At 48.6% G+C, this 19,494-nt stretch overlaps 1 protein-coding gene across 1 annotated transcript in view; it reads right to left on the bottom strand.

Annotated features, from left to right (window-relative positions):
* Positions 1-3,417: 3,417 nt before the first annotated feature.
* PMM2 (phosphomannomutase 2) overlaps positions 3,418-19,494 on the bottom strand; it is a 38,638-nt gene continuing 22,561 nt past the window's right edge. The window contains exon 8 of the mRNA XM_017874438.1: positions 3,418-4,936. Coding sequence (XP_017729927.1) covers positions 4,835-4,936 — 102 coding nt within the window. The 3' untranslated portion in view covers positions 3,418-4,834. The remainder of the gene's footprint in view (positions 4,937-19,494) is intronic.

Below are 19,494 nucleotides of genomic sequence, written 5' to 3'. Positions count from 1 at the left end.
CAACAGAAAATGCCAGTAACTTGGTCAGTAGCTGTCCAGTGCCCTGTTGAAGCTTTTAGGAAGTTGTGTGAGTTACACCTTACTCCCATGATACACCTGTGGGAAGAGGGGACTGGCCTCGGGGTGCACTGTCCACAGTCCCTGGCTCATTCCTGCTATAGAGGTGTTTTTTGTTTTTGAGACAAGGCTGCCCTGCAGCCTTAACCTCGTGGGCTCAAGCGATCCTCCTTCAGCCTCCTGAGTAGCTGGGACTATAGGCATATGCCACCCTGCATGGCTAATTTTTAAATTTTTTGTAGAGAGCATCTTGCTACATCGTCCAAGTTGGTCTCGAACTCCTGGACTCAGACCGTCCTCCTGCCTCAGCCTCCCGCAGTGCTGGGACTATAGGTGTGAGCCACAGCGCCCGGCCACTGCTATAGACGTTTGATGAACGTTTGCTAGGCTAGGCACGGTGGCTCACACCTGTAATCCCAGCATTCTGAGAGGCCGAGGCAGGTGGATGGCTTGAGCTGAGTTTGAGACCAGCCTTGGCATCATGGTGAAACCTGGTCTTACCAAAAAAAAAAAAAAAAACAATTAGCTGGGCATGATGGCATGAGCCTGTGGTCCCAGTTACTCTGGAGGCTGAGGTGGGAGGATTGCTGGAGCCCAGGAATTTGAGGCTGCAGTGAGCTGTGATTGCACCACTGCACTCCAGCCTGGGTGACAGTGACACCCAGTCTCAAAAAAAAAAAAAAAAAAAGCTTGCTGTTCTTCAGGCATGAAGTCAGGGGCTGGAAGCAGGTGAGGCTTGAGGGCCCGGGGCTGGCATGAGAGTCCTAGGATGGATATAGCTTTTCAAGGTCCATAGCGGGGGAGGAAGGGTTTGTTTGCTGCTGGAGCAGTGGGAGTGAGGGCAGAAGGTGGGCAGGTGTGAGAACTTCTGTTCTTGGTTTCCAGGAGAGCAGTGATGGGCAGGGCCCACTCCACAGGGTTGCTGTGCTCTGCTTGGAATTTGCTCTGGCTGGTGTCTCCCAAGGGAGGCAGTGATTTTGGGTGGTGCAGAGATGGGCATTTTTCTTGTCAATATTATACAATGATTTCCAAAAGCATATTGGGGAAAAACCAGCCCATCAAACCTGTTTAGGGAGAGGCTAACGTAGGCACTTAGCTCAAAACAATGAGATTTGCTGACTTACTGTATGGACGGAGTACTACATGGGTGGCACAAGGAAGGGTTTAGCAAAAGCTGAAGGTGGGGGCTAGGCGTCGTGGCTCACGCCTATAATCCCAGCACTTTGGGAGGCCGAGGTGGACAGATCACTTGAGGTCAGGAGTTTGAGACCAGCCTAGGCAACATAGTGAAACCCCATCTCTACTAAAAATACAAAGATTAGCTGGGTGTGGTGGCGCACACCTGTAATCCCTGCTATTTGGGAGGCTGAGGCAGGAGAATCGCTTGAACCTGGAGGCAGAAGTTGCAGCAAGCTGAGATTGCGCCACTGCACTCCAGCCTGGATAACAGAGCGAGACTCCGTCTCAAAAAAAAAAAAAAAAAGGCCGGGCATGGTGGCTCATGCCCATGCCTGTAATCCCAGCACTTTGAGAGGCCAAGGTAGGTGGATCACCTGAGGTCAGGAGTTTGAGACCAGCCTGGCCAACATGGTGAAACCTGGTCTCTACTAAAAAGATAAAAATTAGCTGTGCATGGTGGCGGGCGCCTGTGAGCTCAGCTACTCGGGAAGCTGAGGCAGAATTGTTTGAAGTGGGGAGGCGGAGGTTGCAGTGAGCCGAGTCTGCGCCATTGCATTCCAGCCTGGGCAACAACAGTGACTCCGTCTCAAAAACAACAATAGCAACAACAGCAATGAAAACCAAAACTGAAGGCATTTGGGAAAGCAGCCTCCGGTGAGGGAGGTGGAATGAGTTCTAGGTCTTGACTTTCGGGTGCCGTGGCGGGCAGTGTGGAGTGGCAGGCAGTGTGGAGGTTACCTGTCGGTCGGGTTGGAGGAGCCTGCCTGGGCTGAGGTGACCAGCTGGGGCCCACAGCCAGAACACTTGGGATGGGGGGGGAGAGGAGGCAGCCCGTGGAAAGGAAGTGATTCAAAGCCACATATGCCTGGATGTGTCTGGATTACGGCAACATCTGCCCAACTGCCCAACTGGTTCTTCTTCTGGCCCCTATGGGCACTCCCCTTCCAGTAGCTGGAGGGACCTTCCCGGACAGATCATGAGCGGGCCCCACGCCCTTCCCTGGGGATCAGGTTCAAGTTCAACTTCCCAGCTAGCCTCTCCCTCCAGGGAGCCAGAGGCCTGCCCTGTACTCACTGCTCAGGTTCAACGCAGGCCTTTTCCCTGAGGCTTAAGCCCTGACCTTGAGTTCAGGGTCAGCTTCCGCAGTGCTGGGGTTGGTGACTTTCAATAGTGCTAGGCTGACCTAGGTGCAACCTCTGTGCTTTGCTCTGGCTCAAAACTTAGCTACTGTGTTTAAATTTCTTGTGATGGTGTCTTTATCCTGCTAACCCCCTAAGGCAGAGAGAGGGGACTGTCCCTGCCTTACAGGGTTCTGGGTTGCAGGGAGCAGGGGTATTATTTGAGTTAGTAATGGCTTACACTCACTGTTCAAAGTGCTTTAAATTTCATACACAGTAAGGACTATACCATTTGACACATGAACTGAGGCGAAGATGAACTCACTGTAAGTCACGCAGCAGCGTGTACCAGCAGAACTAGGCTTGGAGCCTAACCTGCCACGTGCAGAACCTGCTGCTCTGGGGACACGTGGAAGGCACCAGGACGCGCTGCGCATGCGTCATTTAGTTGTTAACACTTTACATCCCACCACAGTGCCTGATAAGCGGACACGCTTGGAGTAACCCCAGGAAGCTGGCCTGGGCTGCAATGCGATGACAAGGTGGAAGGAGAGGGGAAGTTCCAAGTCCTTTTGAGTTTGGAGGCGAGTGTCAATTCTGACTGCAGAGGGAGGTAGCAGGCAGTGCAGGAGGGGCTCGAGGGGCCTGGGGAGGGTCTGAAGCAGCCACTGTGGGAACTGGGGCAGGAGCGGCCCAGGCCTCTGCGCATCAGGGCCCAGCCTGGCGGATTCAGGGTACCCACCTGAGGGCAGCCCTGTGTGTGGGGACACAGCAGCGACCCTCCATTTCCGGTTAAAACAAGTTTGAGTAAGACTCAGTTGTCTCGCTTTGACACACTACCTTAAGGAAACTTGTAAGGAATGGCAGGCCCTGACCCAGTGGGCAGAAAAGCAGCAGGGGAGGAGTCTGTGTGTCAGGAACAGGAACATGCAACTCCACAGAGGGAGGGGCCCCCGACGGGACAGAAATCTGGAGCAATGAAAGAGTGGCTCTCAGACCTGGAAGGGCTGGGGTTCCCTTCCAGAATCTGCAAACAGGAGGAAAAAGGAATCAGAATGAGAAATAGGAAACAATGAAATCACTTTAATATACTAACCATTTTGGAAGGTCATTACAGTATCATTTGCACCATTCAACAAGGAAAGATGCCACTGGATGGCCGTGTCCTGCGAGTCACTGCCATCTCACTGTCCTGCGAGATGAGGAGCTGGCTGCTTTCACCCCACCGGATCCAGGGCTCAAGACAGCTGCAAGCCCGAGTGGCTGGGAGGTTTGGAGGGAACCAGGTTGAGCTGTGATGAAAGCACCTGGCTGTGGGCTGGGAGGCAGGAATGCAGGGCAGTCTGGGCCCCCTTGGCCCCAGATTCAGTGCTCAGTGAGGCCACACAGCCCCAGCACCAAGCAATGGAGGGTCTATGGGTCCCAGCGTTTCCACATCCTGAAAAGTGACACATGAACCGTTTCCTAGGAAAGTTTTCTTCCACCGTGTTCTGGCTGAGGCCTGGGTTCCTTCCAGTTTCACGAAGAACGTGCAGAAGGTGGAAAGAGTGAGGGACGCGGACCTGGCTGCAGCTGCACTCGGCCCCCTCAGTTGTAACGTCTGGGTGGGGGCCTGGGTGGGCGCACATAGGAGAGCAGCTCCTCTTCCTGTTCCCTGGCCAGGGTCTTGCTCGATCCCTGAGAAACTAGAGGCGAACGCCTCTGGGAAGCCAGCCAGGGCGAACCAGAAGGTCCTTTTGACATCCCACATTGGTTTCTCTGGACCTGGGTGACTGTTTTGCCAGCATCAACTCTCCGGCCCAGCTGAGGTGCAAACTCCCTGGGGTCTGCTCCCACTCAGCCAGCCATCTGTCCAGCAGGCCTCAGCCTCAAACACAGGAAAATGCAGAGTGCGTCTAGTCACTGGGCATAACACTGCCCTGCTTACAGTCCCCATCAAGGTGACATGCAGGCAGGAGCTTTGTTCCAGGTATTTGTAAATTTCATCCTGGGGTGGGTCACTGCAGATGGCCTGTCATTGTTTCTTAGTACCAAACCCTCACTGTTGGTGCTGATGCAGGGGTCCATTAAAAAACTGCTTACGAGTCCACAGACCCACCAAGAAGGAGGGCCCAGGCACATTTTTTCTTTCTGTATCATCTTAGAATTATGGGGAAATTTACGCCAAAACCACATGATTGCATGTATCAGGGTGAGTATTAGATTAGGGGGCTGAGGGTGGGTGGGGAAGACCTTTTGTGGGAGGCATTCCTCTGACCCATTCTTGACAATAGTTTTCTCCTTCCTTCTGGAAGCTTCTGGCACTGGAGATGGAGGCAAGGCATGTCAGGGGTGGCGGTCCAGACTGCATGTGCCTGGCAAAGGATGCAGAGCCTGGTTGAGCTGCGGGTGGGTGAGCACGTGTGGGAGGACCCTCGGCTCTGGCCACCAAATGCCCCATGCTGGCTTGTCAGCCAGGACCCCACCCTCCTGCTCCCAAGTTAGGAGAAGAGCTCTTCACAGATCCTGCGTGTGTCCTCAGGCGCTGTCACAGAGTAGCCCACGGTCCTGGGGTCTTTGAAGATCTCATGGTCATTGCCACCCTGGAAAGACACAAAGCACAGATGAAGGCTCCCCCTCGTTTGTCCTGGGCCACTGCTGATGTGACCCTGGAACCCAAAAGTACCCGAAAAACAAGATGTAACTGGGCAGGGAGAATTTCTTCAGCTACTTTCCTCTTAGTTTTCAGGAGAGGAACATGAGTACAATTGTTATTGAGAAGAGATTAGAACCTTCTCTTGAACTGCAATTTGGCTTGGAACACGTTAATTATGCCTAGGAGAGAGATCACGACGTTCTTGTGAAGATCTGTCTAAGGCTTATTTTCTATACAGAAGGCATCAGCAAGTGACGGTATTCTCACAGCCATCAGGTGTTTTTTTTAGCTGTACCCACACTTTTCTAACAAGTCACAAGGGAGCGTCAGGAGGGCAGAGGGCGGGGAGCAGGGCTGCCAGGGATCTTCCTGTGATGAAGGATGTGGCGACATCAGTGGTGATGGCAGCCACTGGCCATGTGTCACTCTGCGCACTTGAAAGGTGGCCAATGCAATGGAGGAAGTCAGTTGATTTGATTTTAATTTAAACGGCTACACGTGGGCCGGGTGTGGTGGCTCATGCTTGTAATCCCAGCACCTGGGAGGCTGAGGGGTGGATCACCTGAGGTCAGGAGTTTGAGACTAGCCTGGCCAACATGGCAAAACTCTATTTCTACTTAAAATACAAAAATTAGCTGGGCATGGTGGTGCACGTGTATAATCCCAGCTGCTCGGGAGGCTGAGGCAGGAGAATTGCTTGAACTCAGGAGGTGGAGGTTGCAGTGAGCCGGGATTGCGCCACTGCACTCTGGGAGTGCTCTATCTTAGATAGAGCCTGGGAGACTCTATCTTAAAAATAAATAAATAGCCCCACATGACTGGGGTCCGAGCTGCTGGCTAAGAGCAGGGCCTCTGGAGCAGGTGGCCTGGGTCAGATGCTGATTCTACCACTGAGCAGCAGTGTGGCTGCGGCAACTCCCCATCTCCAAAATGGGGTCATGGTGGAAGCCTGCCCAGAGCTCTGTGGCCAAAACGTTCAGGAGATGATGGTTGGGGTCACACCTTGGTAAGATGAGGAAACCGAGGCCTCAGAAAGTCTGCAAGGGCCCACGTCTAGGAGCACCGGGGCATGTTCTGCCGGGGGGTCCTGTGCCTGAGTGGAGTCCCCTAATCTGTGTCCCCATCACCCCCACCAATCCTGCTGGGCTCAGGTTAATGAATCAGGTTACCTGCTGCTCCTGCAACCCCGAGCCCTGCAGGAAATACCCCATTTTTCTCATCGTGGAATTCCGTTACTTCCCTCATAAAACTGGATAAACACTCTAACTCAAAACCTTAAAATAATCTATGATTGGTTTACAATACAATGAACACAACCACAGAGAAAAGGGTTTTTTTCCTCATAAAGCACCGAGCATGAAGCCAATGTGGAAACCATGATTTTGTACCAAAAATCTGACTTTTTTTTTTTTTTTTTGGAGAGCGGAGTCTGGGCTCTGTCACCCGGGCCTGGAGTGCAGTGCCGGATTCAGGCTCACTGCAAGGCTCCGCCTCCCGGGTTTACCGCCATTCAACTCCTGCCTCAGGCCTCCGGTAGCGCTGGGACTACAGGGCACCAGCCCATCTGCGCGGCCTAGTTTTGTATTTTAGTAGAGACGGGGTTCACTGTGTTAGGGGGCCAGGAGGTCTGCGATCTCCTGTAGCTTTGTGATCTGCCCGTCTCGGCCTCCCAAAGTGCTGGGATTACAGGCTTGAGCCACTGCGCCCAGCCAGTCTGACATATTTTCAAAGAATTAATTGCCTCTGGAAATGACTTTTCGTTTTTGCAAGAACCTGTCCCCAGGCAGATGGCTTCCTCAGGTGGAGGTGAAGTTTCAGGCTTCAGGAAGGAATGTCGCTGGGCCCAGGGAGTGCTGGGTGGAGTCAGGAGGCCATGAACTTGGCATCTCTTCCAGTCCAGCCACTCAGGAGCCTGCCAGGGCCTTGCGCTGGCCTTAACACAGTTTTGTACCAGGCCTCACAGCCTTCAGACAGACCTGAATTTCATGGCCACCATCTGCTACCTACACATGTGAAATCAGTTCTGGTAATTCTGATTTTGCCTTTTTTTTTTTTCCTTTGGACACAGGGTCTTGCTATGTTGCTCAGGCTGGGGTCGAGTGAACCTCCAGCCTCAGCCTCTCGATTAGCCGAGACAAAGACTGCGCGCCACAGTGCCGAGCTAGTTTTAGTAATTCTTATAATTAAAAAAAAAAGATTTCTTTCAGGAATGACGTGGTGGACAAAAGTCACAGAGAACCTAACAAAGGCACAATCTAGCTGGGCATGGTGGCGCATGTCTGTAATCCCAGCTATTTGGGAGGCTGAGGCAGGAGAATCACTTAAACATGGGAGGCGGAGGTTGCAGTGAGCCAAGGATGGACCACTATACTTCAGCCTGGGCAACACAGCGAGACTCAAAAAACAAAAACCAAAGGCACAACCAACTCTCACATGCCTCAGTGACTGAGGAGGGGGAGTCCGTATTTACACATTAATGACTGGACGGAGGGAGAGGGAAACAAAGAACAAAGGTGACTAAGATGGTGTACTTCCGGGTTCTTCATCATCAACTTTCCCGCGCCGGGAAAGGCACAGGTCAACTGTGCAGGCGTAGCATGACGTCTGACTGAGGTAACCAAAACCTACCTGGCTGCGCCCACTGCAGGGCCCTCGACCCGCCTGCGTCCCGCCTACTGCCCCCCCACTCCCAGGCCCAAGACATAAAAGCCGCTCAGAGCAGACGCGTGGCGCGAACTTCCTCAGCCCCTCATATGCAGACCCAGGAACCTCGCCCGAGAACGCCAGAGCGACTTCCTCAGCCTCCGCCTCCGGAGACCAGTGAACCCTGTCTCCTCTTTCTTTACATTGGCTACGTAATAAAGTTTCCTTTTTTTATCTTGCCTACTTGCCTTTTCCTCTGGCGCCGGCTCTAGTAGTCCCATAAAGCAAATCAGGTGGTGCTAAAACCCAGGGAGACCCCTCAGGCCCCCCCAAGGTCCGAGGAGCCTCCTCCTCCCACACCACGGACGGACCAGGACCTAGACATCGCTTTCCACACCTCCAAGTCTCCTAGGGGTGAGTACCTCTTGCCTCCCTCTCATACTCCTTGGCCAGAAGTCCTGCGCAGGCCCAAGGTTTTTTTTTCCGGTCACCAGGTGACCCACGGGAGTTTCCAAAGGCAGAGACGTCTGCCCAAAGGAACTCCATTCCGTTCCGTGGGAGACCCGTCCAGGACGGAGACGTCCGCCTGGAGGTAGTCTCCATTCTGGCTCCAGGAGCCTCCCACCGGTCTCTAGTGGCTCCAAAGGACGCTTTGTAGCCAGGTAGAGTTCGGTTTCCATTTCCGCCTATTGGCGAGAGGAAGGCAATGGGAAACCCCCAATCCAAAATACCTAGAGACTCCCCTTTAGGGTGTCTTCTAACTAATCTCAAAACTTTACAAGTAGAGTAAGATCTTAAACAAAAGCAACTGATTTTCCTCTCCACTGTGACGTGGCCACAATATAAGTTAGACAACCAGTCTCGGCCACCTGAAGGCACCCTAGACCGTAACATTTTAATCGACCTCAGTAATTTCTGCCAGCGCTTAAGCAAGTATTATATACAAAAGTTTTAAGACTTGTGTTCTCGACCAGAGTTGGTGTAGCCAATGTTCCTTGGCCCAAGTCAAGTTGGCTAAGGCGTGGACTCAGCAAAGTCATAAAAGAAAGAGTCATCTTTCCAGTCTGACTCGCCGTGTCAGCTTCCCCCCTCTTCCACTCCCGCCATATACTCCACCTCCCCTCCTGCTTCTGCTCCACCTCCCCCTCCCGCTTCCGCTGTAGTTCCGCCCTCCTCCTCGGTCCCGCCTACCATTGTTGAGGCTGCCCCTCCTTCCATCCCTTGGCACTTCCACCTACCCACCTACCACACTCCCTCTCATTCTTGCCTTATGGGTAGCTGTCTCTTTTTTTTGAGACGGAGTCTCGCTCTGTCACCCAGGCTGGAGTGCAGTGGCCTGATCTCAGCTCACTGCAAGCTCCGCCCCCCGGGTTTACGCCATTCTCCTGCCTCAGCCTCCCAAGTAGCTGGGACTACAGGCGCCCGCCACCTCGCCCGGCTAGATTTTGTATTTTTTAGTAGAGATGGGGTTTCACCGTATTAGCCAGGATGGTCTCGATCTCCTGACCTCGTGATCCGCCCGTCTCGGCCTCCCAAAGTGCTGGGATTACAGCCTTGAGCCACGCACCCGGCCGCTGTCTCTTACTCTCATTCCGCCTTCCTCTTCAGTCTATTCCTGCCCTCCTCTTCCTCGGCTCCTTCCTAACTATTCTGTCATCATTCTATTACTGTTATCATTCTATTACCTGCTTCTTATATCTCCTCTAATAATTGTTTTAGACCTTTAGGCACCTAAGGCACTAGGCAAACCAGTGTCTGATCTCCAGCCTAGTCTTAACTAAAACCAAACAATACTCCAGACACTAGGCAAACCGGTGTCCTTACATCTAAACGGCGGCGGACAATACCGTCTCCTAGCAACTACCTCCACTACGTCACCACTGTTGCCTATCTAATACCAGTGCAAGAGATCACCCGCGTTGCCTTCAGCCAGATGCTCCTACGTCCAGGTGCCAACCATAGACCCTCACGATGCTGCCCCCTAACAGCAGGAAGCAGCTAGACAGACAACAGCGCCCCCAATCATCATAATCAATAAAAGGTTGGACTGTCTGGATGGAGGGAGAGGGAAACAAAGAACAAAGGTTACTAAGATGGCGTACTTCCAGGTTCTTCATCAACTTTCCCGTGCCCGGGAAAGGCACAGGTCCACTGCGCAGGCGCAGCATGACGTCCGACCGAGGAAACCGAAACCTACCTGGCCGCGCCCACCCCAGGGCCCTCAACCCGCCTGCGTCCCGCCTACTGCCCTCCCACTCCCAGGCCCAAGACATAAAAGCCACTCCGAGCAGACGCGCGGCGCAAACTTCTGCGGACCCAGGAACCTCCCCCGAGAACGCCAGAGCGACTTCCTCGGCCTCCGCCGTCGGAGACCGGTGAACCTCGCCTCCTCTTTCTTTACATTGGCTACGTAAAAAAGTTTCCTTTATCTTGCCTACTTGCCTTTTCCTCTGGCGCCGGCTCTAGTAGTCGCATAAAGCAAATCAATTAACACAACACACCTTTCTAGAACACCTACTACTTGCCAGGCATAGCTTTAGCAGCTAGGGATATGGCGCAAACGAAAACAACCTTGCCTGTGGTCTGGTCGGGGAGACCAGCCAGGAGCAGACAGCTCTTGGGCGCCTTGTTGAGCAAAGGGAGGGAAGGGCTGCCAGGACTGGAGGGTGAGGGAACCCTGGCATCTGCGGGAAGTGAGGGGATAGGCCATGTGGCCATCAGAGAAGTGACTGAAGAGGAAGGATGGGCAGGGGCCGGGCCAGGCCACAGAGCACAGACTGTGGTAAGGACCTGGGATTTCACGGGAAGCACTGGAAGGCTGCAAGCCCGGGCCATTATCTTTCTGGAGAATGGGTGGGGGGTGAGGGGAGCAGTTAGGAGGCTCCTGCAGCCGGCCAGGGTGCAAAGAGGACCGAGACCATTACCTGGGAAGAGACCCCTGAAGCAAAAAGGGTTTATGCTAGTCCTCTGACAGTTGCTAGGAGTGCCCTTCCCTGCAGATGTCACACACGGGACAGAGGCCTAACGGCATGAGTCTCCTCCCATGGTCCTGCTGGGGGCTGGTGAGGAGGTGTCTGTGAAATCTGAGTGATCTGTGTGCATGTAACTCGCTGGCACTTAATAAAGCTAGGTCTGGAGAACCAATACCCATCCAGGAAGGCGAAATCCTCCCGACCCTAGTTGCAGAAGCCTCGCTGGGTCGCTTCTCAGCTCCACCCCCTTTCAGAGAGCTGCGTGGCTGGCAGGAGCATCTGCATCACAAACACAACCCGCCTCAGGCCTTCCTTTCTCTCCTGCCAAGGGTCTCCTTCCTTCTTTATGACTCTCAGAGCATGGTGGGCTCCTTCCTGGGGTGCAGCCTTGGGGCTGTGTCGAGCTTGCATACCAGAGTAGGTGCAAAGCAGATGAAGCGGACCCCAAATGAAATGAAAGGAAAGCTGGCTGCCCTCTAGAATAATAAGGCTACAGAGAACCGGAAATTTCAAATGCTGGATTTGCATATGCACTAAAGGTTACTTGATTCTAGCTGGGGAACTTAGCCACTCCCCCAAGCTCCGAGAACAAAAACTCTGTTCCCTGGAGAAGGGAGGGAAGGGGGGAGGGATGAACGAACGATCCAATTTCTCGTTACAGTGTACCTGTCAGGCACCAAAGAAAGGCCAGGGCTCAGTGAAATCAGCACATTAATATTTAAATCCCTAATAGCTCCAAAGTCTGAGGATGAAACAAAAGGCATAGTGTTGGCCATGTTCAGATGTCAGGGGACTGACGAGTCTCCCCGCCTCAGCCCATTTCCGTACATGCTGTTGCTGACCTGTGCAGTGTAGTAGTGAACCCCAATCGTCCAAAGAGAGGAACAGCGTCATCTATCACAGCCTGCATGAACTGCTTAGCTGGTAGCAGTGGGTGTGTGCTGTGTGGATGCCTCCTATAGCACAGATGGACTCTTTATAGCTCACAGTCAGGACTCCTATTTATTTCTGAGACAGCGTCCCACTCTTGCCCAGGCTGGAGTGCAGTGGTGCGATCATGTCTTGCTGCAGCCTCCACCTCCTGGGTTCAAGTGATCCTCCCACCTCAGCCTCCTGAGTAGCTGGGACTACAGGTGTGCACCACCATCCCTAATAGTCGATTCTTGCCATGGACATTCATTTTGGCTGTTTAACAAGTATTTATCAAATTTCTAAGTATTATGGATGCAGGGCCTGAGGCCACATTTGCAAAAATTATAACAGAAAATGGTGACAGTGAAAGAGATCTGGCCTGACTCCATCTTGCTTCTTACCTCCAAGCTGTCCTTGTTCATTCCTGGGCACAAGCTGAACTAACCTTGGGAGGAATTTAGTTTATAGTTCAACTTTTTTGTTTGTTTGTTTGTTTTTGAAGATGGAGTTTCACTCTGTCACCAAGGTTGGAGTGCAGTAGTGCAATCTCGGCTCACTGGAATCTCTGCCTCCCAAGTTCAAGTGATTCTCCTGTCTCAGCCTCCCAAGTAGTTGGGATTACAGGTGTGCGCCACCACACCTGGCTAATTTTTGTATTTTTAGTAGAGGCGGGGTTTCACCACATTGGCCAGGCTGGTCTCAAACTCCTGGCCTCAAGTGATCCGCCTTCCTCAGCTTCCCAAAGTGCTGGGATTACAGGTGTGAGCCACCATGCCTGGCTTATAGTTCAAGTTTGAAATAAAGATAACAGCTCTTTCCCTGAAATAAACCCCTTCTTGCCTGGGGACCAGTCTGCCTTTGTAGGACAAATTAGCTACAAGACTGGAAATTATGGTTTAGGAGCCACGGAGCCTCTGGCTGCAAGAGTGTGAACCTCCCCACATTGCTCCTGGGAATAACAGCACTTGTAAAATCTAAGATCAGTGCCTGAGATATTTTGCAGACCCTGCCTTCCAATATAGCAGTTGACCCACTCAGAGAGGTAATCTGATTCAACCAGTTCTTTGATCCCACTCAGGGACAGAAGACAGCAAGAAAAACTCACTTCCACCCGCTATGATTTAATCTCCATGCTGACCAATCAGCCATCCATACCTCCAGAGCCCCTGCCCACCAAATTATCCTTAAAAACCCCAATCCCCAAATTCTTGGAGAGACTGATTTGAGTAATAACAAAACTCCAGTCTCCTGCACAGCTGGCTCTGTGTGAATTACTCTTTCTCTATTGCAATTCTCCTGTCCGGATAAATTGGCTGTCTAGGCTGCAGGCAAGGAGAACTTGTTGGCGGGGAGGTTACAAATATGGGGACTCATCTGTGATCTCTCTTGTGGCTATCTGCCAGCGATTCAGTTGCCTCCCCAACCCCCCTCACTGGTGATGGATCCAAAGGCCAGCCCAGGTGGCCACCTAGTTCTCTTGGACTGGGGGCTGACACTGGCGCCATCTCTATTGGTGGGGTGCTGCCAACCCATGCTGTATGGATTTAACTGCGATAGAGAAACAGTCCTGGGGAGACTTCCTGTAACTGTAGCCCCATCGTGGGGGCATCTCTAGTTCTATTACACGGTATCTGTTTGTAGCCCCCGCATGGGGTATCTGCCCTAATTGTACAGATAATAGGGGACTTGTTTGGAGGAATACTCTTGGTTTGTGATTTGGTCTGGAATCTCTGTCTGGAAAGTGTTTTGCGTATTTGTTTTGCTGTATGTGTTTGTATATGTGGAGGAGATGTCTAAAGGAATTGCTCAAGGAAGTCTATCAGGCACTCCTAGTTTGTCTGGTTGGTCATATTCGCTGAACCCTGAAGGACTTGTCAGCAGAAGCTTGGAAGTTAGACAGGGCTGCCTCAGGCTCTTCCATCTGCTCTTCCATCTGGTTCAGAGATCATCCTTTGAATTACTTTAGTAAGGGACAGAGATATGTGAAAAAAGTTAGGGATATAAAGATGTATTTTTGGTAAGGATGATTATAAAAAAAGAAATTTGGCCGGGCGTGGTGGCTCAAGCCTGTAATCCCAGCACTTTGGGAGGTCGAGACGGGCGGATCACGAGGTCAGGAGATCGAGACCATCCTGGCTAACATGGGGAAACCCCATCTCTACTAAAACTACAAAAAACTAGCCTGGCGAGGTGGCGGGCGCCTGTAGTCCCAGCTACTCCGGAGGCTGAGGCAGGAGAATGGCGTAAACCCGGGAGGCGGCGCTTGCTGTGAGCTGGATCCGGCCACTGCACTCCAGCGCGGGCGACAGAGCAAGACTCCGTCTCAAAAAAAAAAAAAAAAAAAAAGAAATTTATATGAGAAAGGAATTTCTCATATAAAAGGAATTTATATGAGTTGTATGGTAAATTCTTGTCCTAAAATAGAATGACTGATTATTCAGGAAAGAGGGACATATAGGACAAGTCAGAAAGTCCAAGCATGTCATAGATGGTCTCTGTGAGTTGTGACAAGATTTGTAAAATGGGGGGAAAAAAACCCTAAAAATCCGGCAAATGAAAAATCGTAACAACTAATGCATATTCTTTGATCTGTATATTTATAATATTGTGTGTGTGATGTTTAAGAGCTGTAATTAATTGGCTTAAAAAACAAGCACTGAAACATTTTGTCAAAGAAATAGCAACTCTAATGCATTTTAGTTCATGTGATATTAGTAATCTTTGGTAAATAAAGATAGTTTTAAAGATTATTGAGGAAATAAAATAAAATTGTCTTCAAAACTCAGACATTTGGTCTGTATTAGGCAGATCAGATATGGTTTTTGCTGGATGCTTTAAGGTCATAAATGGCTTCTGTGACTTTTGTAATTGTTCAATTTACCTACTTTAGAGCCATTAGATTCCAGATAAGGCCTGGGGACATATGGAGTTAGCCATGACCCCTAGCTATGCCAGAAAGAGTCAGACTTTATCTGCAGTTCTGTCCTGTATTCTAGGCTCTGCACCTGGTATGTAATTTAAATTGCTTAAAGACATGGGAATATGCTTTTTTAAAAAAAATCTTGTCTAATTTAGAGACTTTAAGGATTATTTTTGGTTGAAAGAAATACAAAATAAAACTGAAAGTTTAAGCCAATTGTAGGTTTGTGAAAAATTAACTTTGTGAAGAACTCTTGTGTGTGAACAAGCTGGCTAAAATTGAAAGGGTATTATTTAATTTTTCCATAAATTAAATATTAAAAGCATACTGATGCAGGGCCAGAATCTGGGCCCATATATCAAAATAATAGGGTTTTATGCCAGGCGTGGTGGCTCATGCCTGTAATCCTAGCACTTTGGGAGGCTGAGGCAGGCAGTTCATGAGGTCAGGAGTTCGAAACCAGCCTGGTCAATATGGTGAAATCCTGTCTTTACTGAAAATACAAGAATTAGCTGGACATGGTGGCACACACCTGTAGTCCCAGCTACTCGGGAGGTTGAGGCAGAAGAATTGCTTGAACTTGGGAGGCAGAAGGTGCAGTGAGCTGAGAATGCACCACTATACTCCAGCCTTGGCAATGGAGCAAGACTCCCATCTCGAAAAAATAATAAATAAATAAAATAGGGTTTTATTTTGAACACTGATTTGTTCTTTTAACAAACAATTATAAATGGTTATATAAAAGGTTTATGAAAATGTTACCCTACAGTCAAACTAAAATTGAATAGATTTGTTTGTAAAATTTTATTAAAAACTAACTTCAGCTGGGAGTGGTGGCTCACACCTGTAATCCCAGCACTTTGGGAGGCTGAGGTGGGTGGATAATGTGGGGTCAGGAGTTCAAGACCAGCCTGGCCAACGTGGTGAAACCCCATCCCTACTAAAAATACAAACATTAGCTGGGAATGGTGGTGGGTGCCTGTAATCTCAGCTACTTGGGAGGCAGGAGAATCATTTGAACTTGGGAAGAGGAGGGTGCAGTGAGCCAAGATCATGCCACTGCACTCCAGCCTGGGTGACAACAGTGAAACTCCATCTCAAAACAACAACAACAACAACAACAACAAAACTAGCTTTAGCATTAAAGATGTACTAATGCAAGATAAAATTTGGTTTTCCCCGTTGAAGAACATTTTTATGTAATATTGAGAGAGAGAGAGAGACAATGGAAGATTTTTGTTTGGCTTTGGAGTAAACTATTAAAAAAAAGAGACAGATTCAGTTGGCCTCACGCTATCTTCATTGGGTTTTGTTGTTTAGAAAGCTGAGTCTTCTCTCTATCAGAGTAAAGATTTTTCCCTTTACAAAATGTTTGAGTTATCATTTTGGCTAAATGAATTACTTATGGTGACCTGGGATTCTACTTTGTGATATCTAGTATTTTAAACCTTTTATATTTAACAAACTTTCCAAGATCAAATTCTAAGTTAAAAAAAAAGAAAAAGTTCCCTAAAGTCCAAGAGACATATTTGGCTTATTTGGTATATTCAAATTATGTAGGAGAAGCACTGTCAACTATAAAAAAGTATGTAACTTTCTTTGGGTTTATAGTCATATAAATATGTTATTAGTATGTGTTACAAAATTGTGTAAAATTCCTGTAATTCTGATATGTCTCAGTATATGTTATCAGTAATAATTATAATTGTTACGCTAAACTGTGTGTCACAGAGATGACCAGATTTCCTTGTTGACGGCATCTTTAACTATGGCTGTCCTGAGACTTTTGTTACCCACAGACAATTGTTGTCTTCGTTTTATCCTTTTCAAAAGGCAGTTTATAATCAGATACATTACTCTAATGGGTACTCTTGAATGCAGGTCTCTGATAACTTTAGAAATTGTGCCACTGGAATGGAGGAAAAAAAACTTCTAGGATCCTCATGGAGAGCTGATGTGTTAAACATTGTTAATCCTTTTGCCTTTCAGAGTCAAGAAAATGATTTTTCTTTTGAGCTCTTTACAACTTTTAGCAATTGAGTTAAAGTATACTTCTGTGAGCAAAATTTAGAGGATATTGCTTTCTCTCTGATTTCTCCAGAATTTGTAAACTATTTGTGAGTATTATCAACTTATGGCAGTATAATTATTTGCACAAGGGCAGTAACAATTTGTTTTCTTTTGTAATAGGATACAATTAGAGATGCTGGCTTTAACTGGAATGACATATTTTCAAATATAAACAGACTGCTTTAAGGAACAAAGTCAACTAACAGAGCCAATAGAAATCCCTTGGAAAAGCTGGCCTCATACCTTGTCTACAGAGTCCCTGTGCAGGGTTCCCGAACTGTGGTAAATAAAGAATGTCACTTTCTGACAGGCCCAGGAGCCCCAAATTATCTTAGGATCATGAGAGGAAAAAATTTCACCCAACTCATACCGGTTTATCTTTGCAGGTATAGTAGATAAATCCATAGCTGGGCTCGAGTCTTTAAAAAAGTCTAACCTGAGATTTCTTATGGAACAAAGTTTCAGCAAAGCCAATTTTAAAAACAGCCTATATGGCAAATAATTATTCTTGCTCTACTTTATACAAATAATCAGGCCAAGCATAATAAGACCATGACTTATTTTGCAAGTAAACTTGTCCTACTATGATTTGTCTTTAATAAAAATAAGGATGAGAGAGAGAAAAAAGTGTTTCAAAAAACTATGGTACACCTGCTGTTAGATTTGTTCTTGAGTTTTTATTATTTTCTGCAATTTGGACTAAATCCTGAATTCTTTGTGGGCTACAATTCCCAAACAATTTTTTCTTCCACTTTTCTGACTTGGACTCAATTAAATTGTTACTACCTTTTTCCTGAGGCCCTGCAAGCTGAAGCTTCTTCTTTGTAATACAGATGACAAAAACATGTCAAATTGCCACTGCCTTCCTCCTCTATAACTAAAGAAGCCCAGCCCATCTGCAATGCCATCTCTTGATACAGGAAACAGCTGTTTAACTGAACTGATCTGGTCTTAGGACTAGGAAAACAGACTAAAAAGATAAGGAAGAGTATATTTACATTTCCTCCTTTCTGTCTACCCCAATCTGTCTGTCTAACAACCTCTGACCCAAATCTCTCTCTGCTAATAACCCCATGTCTGATTGGTTCTTGGAGCTATTTACCTGAGTCCCTCAGAGCTTAGGGTCAATTCTACAAAAGCTTCTGAAGCCAGGACTTTCACTCTTTATCCTAGGACTCATTTGTTAAAACTATAGATGAGAATACTAATGGCTTTGTCATACAGGCCTTCAAACCCCAACCAGGAACCTCTGAGTATAGGCAGACAGCTGCAAAGTGGTTTCACTCCTCTTACCTTTGGGTCAACACTTACCCTGACTATGCTCCCTGTCAGCAGAAAGAAGCTAGAGCGGTTATCACTCTTTTCCCATCTTCATGCCCCACACCTTAGGAATAAGGTATTATAAAACCCAACAGGAGGAACTGAAACTGCAAAAATTTTAACTGAGAAAATTATGATGGTGACCTGAATGACTCCATCTTACTTCTCACCTCCAAGCTGTCCTTGTTCATTCCTGGATGCAGACCGAACTAACCTTGGGAGGAATGCAGTTTATAGTTCAACTTTGAAACAAAGACGGTAACAGCCCTTTCTCTGAAATAAACCCCCTTCTTGCCTGGGGACCAGTCTTCCTTTGTAGAACAAACAAATTAGCTACAAGAGTCTGATCCTCCCCAAATTGCTCCCCACAAATAACATCACTGTCATAAAACCTAAGATTGTGCCTGAGATATTTTACAGACCCTGTGTTCTGATGCAGTAGTTGACGCCACACAGACAGGTAATCTGGCTCAACCAGCTCTTTGATCCCATCAAGAACAGAAGATAGCAAGAAAAACTCACTTCCACCCCTATGATTTCATCTCCAAGCCGACCAATCAGCAATCTCCACTTCCTGAGCCCCTACCCACCAAGCTATCCTTAAAAACTCTGATCCCCAAATTCTTGGAGACATTGATTTGAAGAATAATAAAACTCTGGGAGGCCAAGCTGGGCGGATCACTTGAGGTCAGGAGTTCAAGACCAGCCTGGCCAAAATGGTGAAACCCCGTCTCTACTAAAAATACAAAAATTAGCCAGGCATGGTGGTGGCGCCTGTAATCCCAGCTACTCAGGAGGCTGAAGTGGGAGGATCACTTGAGCCCAGGAATTCAAGATTACAGTGAGCCAAGATTGTGCCATTGCACTGCACTCCAGTCTGGGTGACACAGTGAGACCCTGTCTCCAAAAAAAAAAAAAAAGAATTAGGCCGGGTGCAGTGGCTCAAGCCTGTAATCCCAGCACTTTGGGAGGCCGAGACGGGCGGATCACGAGGTCAGGAGATCGAGACCATCCTGGCTAACATGGTGAAACCCCGTCTCTACTAAAAAATACAAAAACTAGCCGGGCGAGGTGGCGGGTGCCTGTAGTCCCAGCTACTGGGGAGGCTGAGGCAGGAGAATGGCATAAACCCGGGAGGCAGAGCTTGCAGTGAGCTGAGATCCGGCCACTGCACTCCAGCCCAGGCAACAGAGCGAGACTCCGTCTAAAAAAAAAAAAAAAAAAAAAGACTTCTGTCCTCACCGGGCTGACGAGGTCACTGTTACTGTCCTCACTGTCACAAGGTCACTGGTGAACGGTGGGGCCAGATCTGGGTCTACTTGGTCCACACGGATACAAACCTCTTCTAAACTAGTTTTGTTTTTATTTTTTTGAGACAGAATCTCACTCTGTTGCCCAGGCTGGAGTACAGTGGCACAATCTCGGCTCACTGCAACCTCTGCCTCCCGGGTTCAAGCAATTCTCCTGCCTCAGCCTCCTGAGTAGCTGGGATCACAGGCGTGTGCCACCACACCTAGCTAATTTTTTTAATTTTTTAAAGCTAATTTTAAAGGCAGATCTTCCGTATTAACATTTCTGGAAAAAAAACTGTTGCACAATTTAGTTAAAAGGACGGCAGGTAGCATTTTAGAAGTGATGTAGGAGAATGACAGAGGTGAAGCTTTCAGA

This window comes from Rhinopithecus bieti, unplaced genomic scaffold (genome assembly GCF_001698545.2).
Source record: "Rhinopithecus bieti isolate Rb0 unplaced genomic scaffold, ASM169854v2 scaffold_8226, whole genome shotgun sequence".
Lineage (NCBI taxonomy): Eukaryota > Metazoa > Chordata > Mammalia > Primates > Cercopithecidae > Rhinopithecus > Rhinopithecus bieti.
The sequence above is the reverse complement of the archived record's forward strand: the minus strand, read 5'-3'. Positions and strand labels throughout refer to the sequence as shown.